General features: G+C 30.9%; 1 protein-coding gene across 1 annotated transcript; it reads left to right on the plus strand.

Moving 5' to 3' along the window:
• The first annotated feature begins 4,518 nt into the window (after positions 1-4,518).
• Positions 4,519-5,736, plus strand: LOC129957351 (glutamate receptor ionotropic, kainate 4-like). Its single transcript, XM_056069635.1, has one exon. The coding sequence runs from the start codon at positions 4,519-4,521 to the stop codon at positions 5,734-5,736; it is 1,218 nt and encodes a 405-aa protein (XP_055925610.1).
• Positions 5,737-8,902: the final 3,166 nt, after the last annotated feature.

Consider the following 8,902-nt stretch of genomic DNA (forward strand, 5'->3'; position numbering starts at 1 on the left):
CAATTATATAACGTAGTGACACGAAATGGATAAACAAATGTGGGAGCATCTTTCGATAAAACTCACTACGAAACGGTGTCTAGGGTTAAATATAGGTTCTGTTATACATATTTAAAACTTCCGGTGCATATTACAGCGTGGGCACCTCATCATGCTGCCACGATCCATAGCCATTTTACCCTGAACAGTCCAGCACCAGCATACTCTAATCTCATTCCATCTATTAGTGTTAGGGTTCTCATTGGCGCCACCAGCGCCATCTCGTGGAGACTGTCATCTGCTTCCACACAAATAACATATATGACTGAAACGGTTTAAGTTGTACTAAAGCCATAAAATATTTGTTATATGATTATCAACTATTTTTTGTTATTTAGCTATTCCTGTGATAGGTTGTTCATATCCAATCACAGTCACACTCTTCACATTCTGTTTATCTATTTGGGGCTTTCAATCAGCACGCCATAATGTGCAACTTGTGTTGAATGAAATGCAATTTCTCATGAAAGAAGTTGTAGCTTGTCATTTCAATGACTGGTGAATTTTATATAGCGAAACAAACAACTGTCAAGTATGAAATGGCATGCAAAGCATTCAACGTTGGTAAAATTCACCACACACATTTAATTTTCACGTAATAAGATTCAAAAACGCGAATTAAATAAATAAAAAGAAATACAACGGCATATACGACTATGTCGTTACTTCATCAAATTATTTCTTGTTTAATAAGTTTCTTTTTATTTGTTTGAAATATTAAATTATAGGAGATGAATTTTTGCTATATTCCCATTTAAGATAATGAGTAGTACGTTACATTTTGATAGCAATGCCATTTCATTTTTTTTTGTTTATACAAAATATAAAGAAATTGTTGTAATAGACAAAGCACTCAAAATTTTGGCGAACTTTTCAGACTTTCCTGAGACCGTAAAACCCCATTTTTTGCCATTATGTCTCTCGCTAATAATATTAGATCTTATCTCAAATAAATATTTAGAAATTCAAATAAAAATAAAAGAAATATGATATGAAATTAATCCTTGACTTGTATGTCTGTATCAGATTTTTTCATCTAATTGGTTCAAAATGGGGGGAAAAAACTAAAACAATTTCCTTGTGGAGATTGAAGTGCCAAGAACCGAACCCGCGACGTTAGTGTCAGTAGCCGCGTAACATAATCGTTAGATAAAAATCACCCCAGTCCGGAAGCTGTTAACCGGCTTATGAAGCTACCACCACATCCTTTTCCAGTTTTTTAATGCACTGTTAAGCCATCTCGTTTTAGCATTCAGCAAAGAAAAGACCAGATCAAATATTTCAAAGGTTATTTACAATGTTTATTTATGATTGTAACGAATACTTGTAATTGAAATATGAATATATAAAAATTCCTTTACGAAAACTAAGAAATTTAAAATTTAATATGTTCCTATCAAATCACTTTGTTTAGATTTCTGCTGTAGAAAGCCTGGTTTCTTAACTATTTTGAATTCACAAGTACATTTTTCATTTCCTATACTTGTTGATTTTCAATTCTTCTGATCTCCAATTTACCATTCCAAATTTAATCAAGCGAAAGATTGCTTCCTCTATTCTTCTATTTTTCATTTCTTAGCCCTATTAATATCTTTCAAAAAGTTGCTTGGTTTAGGAAGCACCCCTTAAACATGTATAACGATTCTTATGGAACAAAGAAGAGCTTTCTTCGGTTAAATACAAACAATGAAAGAACTATCGTAAGAGAAATTTCGAACGATTATGTCTGGTTGAACAATAAGCAGACATTTCATAGTGAATGCACCAAGTCATTACTGAAGAATATCAGTCTTTTCATTTTTCTCGGTTGATCAAAAACTTTTCAATATGTTTCGAAATTTTCTGACGAGCAAACGTTATGAAAAGATTTAAGCTTTATTCTTATTTCTTTGGAAGGCTTTTATTATTACAAGGAGATATGATGAGGTCCTTTAATGGAACTTACGTTTTGTTTGATTTTTGTTGATTTCAGGTACTGGAAACAATATTCTTTATTCTACAAAGCTGCTTGTATTGTTGCTGATTGAAAATAAGAAAAGATACACTTTGAATAAAAGACACAAGAGATTAAAAATAAACAATAGGCTTTTATTCGTTAAAAAATTGAGAACATTATATAAATTGATCGCCTTTGGAAAGTCAGCTTTTTTTCAATGGTTCTCATAACGTAACAATCCGAAATATTCTTCGGATTTCTTATCTAGTGTAATTGATAAAGTGCTTTTAAGTACTTTAAATTCAATCAGACGTCTCGCATAGCCTAAGGTGACCATTCGTACTGATTTTACCAGTACAGTACTGGTTTTCAGGGCATAAGTCCTGGTTAGTCATTAAACAAAACCAGTACACGAAAAGTACTGGTTTTAGATTACAAAACATTAAAACAAAAAAAGTAATAAAATAAAAATAATAAAATTAGAACTGGCAACCCTGATAATTCCATGTGATATCGTCAGGTGTCGCATGAGCAGGACCGCCACGAGATAGGTGGATTGAAATTTTTAAAGCCTTTAAAGAAAATGATGTGTCCAATAATATTGGCAAATTGGTAGAGTATTGCCTCTGTATGCCAGGAACTAATGCACCGACCGAACGGGATTTTTCTTTATTAAACAACATCTGGACTAGCGAGAAAACCCAATTGAAAGTGGAAACTTTGAAATCCTTGTTGATTGTCAAAAATAATTTAAATGCAACCTGTATGGAATTCTATGAAAATATACAGTAAAACAAAAATTGGTTAAAAGCAATTCATTCCTCAGAAAAATATAAAAAAACAAACTAAATTAAATAACTCCTTATGTTTTATTATATTAGGTATGACTTATCATGTTATGTTATGTTATGTTATGTTTATTATGTTTTATTTTTGTATTGTAAAAATCATATTTTAGTTTTCACATTTCTTGTGTTTAAATAAACGCAACATTTTTTGATATCTAAAAGTTTTTTATTTACTTAGGTATACAGATTGGCCGTTGGGTGAATTTTTGATAAAAATTTATAAAAATTGGGCTTGGCTCGTCAAAATTCCTGTTGTCCTGGTTTCAGGTTAAAAAAAATGGTCACCTTAGCATAGCCAGCGAAATAATGTGTACCTTTAGTAAAAAGCATAGAATGTACTACAGATTACAGCGCCCCTAGTGGTGAAATACGTAAGTTGCAGAAAATAAAGCTAATCGATTAAAAATTCCAATTAAAAAGATGTATGTTTACAATAATAAAAACATAGAAAATTATTCCCTGAATTTATCTGTAAAATTGGTAGAGATAGTTGTGTTTAAATTTATGAAATTTCTATGCTTTGATAAAGTGTTCGTTCTAAAACGAAAAATATATTCTTTGATGTTATCATAAAATTTTTCCGAGTTAAGCAAAGGCGAAGTGAAATTTAATCAACAAAAAAAGTAAACAAAAAGAATAAAAAATTCTGTAAACCGCACATTTGAGTGAAATAGCGACGATTTGAATTTTTATTGGCAAAATTTCATTTTATAAATATTTTATAGTATAATGATTTAATTTTCAAAACTCAAGTGCAACAGGAAACTGAATGCAAAGCCAACTGCCAGTTTACAAACTTAAAAGATTACAAATTAGATAAAGATGTTTAAAATGCAAAATCTCATTTTTGCTGAATGATAAAATCGCATTACATGTCAAAATAAATGTTAAGAATAAAAGGATATAGAATTTTTTATTACCAAATCAAAATAGCGAGGAAATATAACCCATGATTACTTCGACATTTTTTTTATAAGTTCACCAAAACAAGGAGCTTTCATTTCTTACTAACATTATATCTCCATCATAAAAATGCAAAAAATTTTTATCTTCTGTTGATATTCAAGGTAATGACATATATCATATTTTAGAAAAATGAAATTGTAAACATGTTTATATTATGTATGTGCTACTGGAAATAAGAATGCATGAATTATTAAAGAAGTCGTCAGAGAATCACTATGTGTTAGGAACTCCGAATCAAATGGGTAAACAGTAATTTACTTTTAAATGTGTTATTACGCTTGAATCTTACACTTCAGTTGTAAAATACTGAATTTCCACGTGTATTTTATAACTTGTTAATCACTTGGTTATTCTGTTTTCAAAATGAATAAGAACCAGACACTATTTTTTAAATAATTCATATTATTAAAATGGAAGACGCATTTTTATGTTCTGAAAATATAATCGACAGTTATTTTTCCGAAATAAACTATACTTTAGCAGCTACTTCCATGAGAAGTTGTTTTCATGAACATTTATTTCCACGAATCAAATTCTGAATTTTAAAAAAAGAATCGCGACTATGCAATTCTTATAAAAGTGGAAAAATTGCATTGTATCAGAAAACTTTATTTTCCATTAAAGATCACGCACACTATTTCTTCTTTTCTTTCATGCGACAAGGCAATTCCGTTGCAATGCAACTATGGTTTATCTGTAAACATTTCAGTCATCTTTGTAATAGAAGACATGACTTTTCCTACGTTTATGCTAATTGCTGTAAATAATATAATTGGCATTTGTGAATTAAATCATATATCAACCCGCATTCCAAATCTGTCTGATGGCATAGAAGCTGAATTTTTGGAAATACTGTCGAAAGCCCTGAAATTCCGTTACAAACTTGTCGTTCCAGAGGATAAACAATGGGGCGCGAAACAGCCAAATGGAAGCTGGACAGGAATGATTGGAATGGTCAATAGAGGGGAAGCCGACATGGCCATGTGTAGTCCTGCAATATCGGAGGAAAGAAGATCGGCTGTTTACTTCAGTTATCCATATGATATAGAACAAATTGTTTTTGCCACCAAAGCACCCGGATACTTGTCGAAGTATTTTGCATACTTCTATCCGTTTTCATCCAGTGTCTGGCTTATAATTATAACTGTAATTTTGACATTGCCCTTCTTGTGGAAAATTCTTTTAAAATACAATTTACGAATAAGTAAACTGTGGTCGAATGTTTTCATTAGCTTTTTAAATGGTGGAACAAACATAAAACCTGCTACCTTGCCAGATTATATTCTTTTAGGGACCTGGATACCGATGGTTTCATTCCTTACTTTCTCTTACACTGCTGTCTTATTATCTTTCTTAACTCTACCACTTCATGAAACAATCGTTCGAGATGTTTCTGAGCTATCTGTGGCCATCAGAAATGGTAAATACCGATGCATGGTATACGAAGGCACAGGGATTAAGGACATACTAAAAGGTTCACCTACAACAGCTGTCAAATTAATAGGAACCGCTGTAGAAAACAACAACTGGTACATCAAACCATCACTGAAAAATGTTGGAAAAGCACTCTCAGAAAAAAACGTTGCTGTTGTTTCTACTAGATCCTTCTTTGAAGATCATTTTCTTGGAAGAGCTGTTCTTTCTCATGATTATTTCCACCTTGCTTATTTCGGACTAGTACTCAACAAGCATTTTTGCTGTAAGAAAGCTTTGGAACGAACTCTGAGTCGAATACAGGCAAGTGGTTTATTTGAGAAAGTCAAAAGACATTACCAATTTAGAGCACGTCTTAAATTTGGCAAGCATAAAATAGAATCCTTGACCACTATGAGCCCATTAACAACCGAGGATCTCTCTGGAGCGTTTCTGATGTGGCTTCTAGGAATATGCACTTCAGCCTTCGTATTGCTTTTGGAGTTTCTGTTGAGAAAAGTCACTGCAACTTGAAATTATGTAGACAAATCGGAATTTTTTTCCGCACAACTAGACCATTTCACCTAACTCCCTACTTGGGCTACTAATGTCATAAGATGCTATATATGTTATATATATAACGTGCTAATAATATTTAAATACATATTGTTACAAACATTTTTCTACAGCAAAATACCGTCCATTAATCATAATGACGCAGCACATTTAATCGCTATAGTTCAGCAGCTTGCTTGCTATCTAATCCTCCAGTTTCTCTACACAACTTCTTTCCAGCTTCAGAGTGCTCGCCTTTTATAGTTCCGGGAAGCGGTGCTAGAATCTTCAGACCAATCAGGGCGTACCTCGGTGTATCTCGGTTGTTACTGGATGGATCGTGAAACTTCTCGAACTTTCCGGTATTATCCATTTAGTCGCCAAACTCGCCAAATGATCGCCAAGCTCAGCACGCACAGTACAGATCTTACAAAGGTTTTAACGGCTTTTCCAGGAGGACACTATTCATACCGGATAGCAAAATTACAGATTTGTAACAATATTGTCTTGACTTTATTATATTTATCCATATTGAGGAAATACATTAAATACTGGCATCAGACCTACGCGCTTGATGCTTTCTGAGTAACGACGTGAAATAATCCATTGTTTTTTTAAAAATGTTGAATGTTAAATATTATTTATGGGTGTAAAACTCAAATTTCAGCACTTTCCTTTTTTGCATTAGTTAATTTATTGTCATATTTTTTACTGCATGAGATCTCTCCTTTCTTGAAATTAAATTATAAATAGTAAAACTGTAACCATGAATACTTTAGTTTTAGTACAATCTGAGTTAACCTTGCCTGGTCAAAAGAAAAATTTAATTTTAATTTTAAAAAATTTGTTTATTATTTGTAAGGATTTTTTTTTCTATTATAAAAAGTAGCAATTCTATGTTAATAAACTCACTATTAACATCTAAGTTTTACTTTAAAGTTTATTCTTGAATGAATTAATAAAACTAGGTTTTAAGCAAGATAATTCACAATGACAGTAATCAGAAATTTTTTAACAAATTTTTGGTATTAACATATTAAATGAGACAACTCAAACTTAGTTTAAATTACATAAAGACATTAAATATTTTAATCAATTTCTAAAATTTTATGCAATTTAACAGCAGTTGTACAATTTTACAAAGCACTTCATTCGACAGATGGTAAGGCTTGCGGAGCACCCGCCTTGCGCAGCAAGGCTATCTCCATGATCCTTGTTGTTTGGGTCCTGGCGTCGTGAGCTGCCGTGATCTTTTGGGCCTAATGGCAAGGAGTGTGGCAAAGCACTTCATTCAAAGTATAAATTTGATTTTTTAAGAGCATTCTATGAGTTCTAGTGGTATTTCAAACATATATATGTATATATACATACATATACACATATAAAGCTCAATTTGTGTCGAACTTTATTCTGTACTATTCTTCCATTCTTATATCAAAATCGTAAAAAATAAGGTTTGGCTCACACAAGATAATAATGCAAGATGAAGAAACGTGTTGATTTTTTTCTATATATGTATATATATATTCTTTTTGAAATTTACTATACTCCAAGTACTGTTCGTTTCAGTATTCTGAGACAACCACTTTTCGGAGGTTCTATCTCACTAAGGGGTGACACGCGGAAGGATGTGCGCCATTTCCGGAATTTGATTTATTGTTAAATGCAAATATCCTCCTCCTTTCCTACACCCTATTTTACCGAATTAAACCCATCCTAACGCATGCGCAAAAGCACGGAGGGTTTTAGAATCCATTGGCAAACAATACATCGCTTTGTAAGGATATAGAAAATTCAATGTAATGAAAACGAAATATCTATCACATTAAAAAGAACTTAATTTTGCATGGTGACATAAAATGACATTTTCCATTGAATTCCACTGAAATTTATCTCTGTTGTTACTAAAAATTTTTTAAGCACCAGTCATGATACATTATTGTATGTCATTTTAAATGCCTGGTTAATTACATCTCACATTATTTCTGCATTTTATAAAAGCGTTTTCATTTGAAATTACAGTATTGCTTTATATTTCCCTGATGTAATGCCAAACAAATAGACAATTTCCGTTGGAAGATTTATTTGAAATCTCACTTAGCAATACTGTTTTATAAAAATCAAGTGTCAAGAAAATGTGAAACGAATTTTTATGTCTTCATCAAATTGAATTCTACAATCTATTATGCCATGATTAAAACGGCATTAAGGTGTACGTACACACTTGAAGATTTTTTTTTAATTTTAACTTTAAAAATCCAGTTTTTTCACAGTAGGTTATTAATATATGTTTAAACTCATTTCAGTGAGAAAAAAACATATTACACTCATTATTAATTAATTAAATAATAGTTAATGAGCTAATGAGCCTATTTTTTGAAACATGATATCTTAAATTCTAATTTGTACAGACACACAATTCTAGATAGAAATTATGCCTAACATTAGTCTTCATGTTGTCTGCCTTAAACAAGTTATAAAAATTTATAGTTTTTTAAAACAATTTTTTCATCAACGATGATTAGAAAAAGAGAGAATTTTTCTGTCATTTTAACTTTTAAACAGCTATAAAAAATTTATTTCTATAAATATAACTTTGATTGAGGCACAAAACATCCGCTATTTCATACAGATTATTTTGGTATATAAATAACTGTATTTGGTTCATTTCTTGTTGAGTTATGATTGTTCGAATGAAGCAACATAGTGGGAAAATATCATTCTTCATAAAATGAGTTTTAAAAACACCGTAACTAGAGTTTTTAATGAAAGCACCTCAAGAAAAATAATTATAACTCGAGAAATATTTCGAATATTGCCAACATCTTGGTATCGTTTGAAAGCTAAAGGATCAGAGAACATTATTAAGCAATAAAAAAAATATTCGATATTTTGAACGATTTTCGAAGTTTCAAGTGTATATATACACCTTAAGATTCGCAAGATAATAAAACGATTAATAATAAAGATAATTTACAAAATTGAGTTGCTTAATTTATTCCATAATTTTAATTTTTAAAAAAAAAAAGAAAGATTCAAAGAATTTAAAGGGAAAATCAAAGATAATTTTAAAAATTTCAAGATTAATTTTAAATACAAATAATAGTTTAGAGATTATTTTATATTACATAGTATATGATATACA

This window comes from Argiope bruennichi, chromosome 11 (genome assembly GCF_947563725.1).
Source record: "Argiope bruennichi chromosome 11, qqArgBrue1.1, whole genome shotgun sequence".
NCBI lineage: Eukaryota > Metazoa > Arthropoda > Arachnida > Araneae > Araneidae > Argiope > Argiope bruennichi.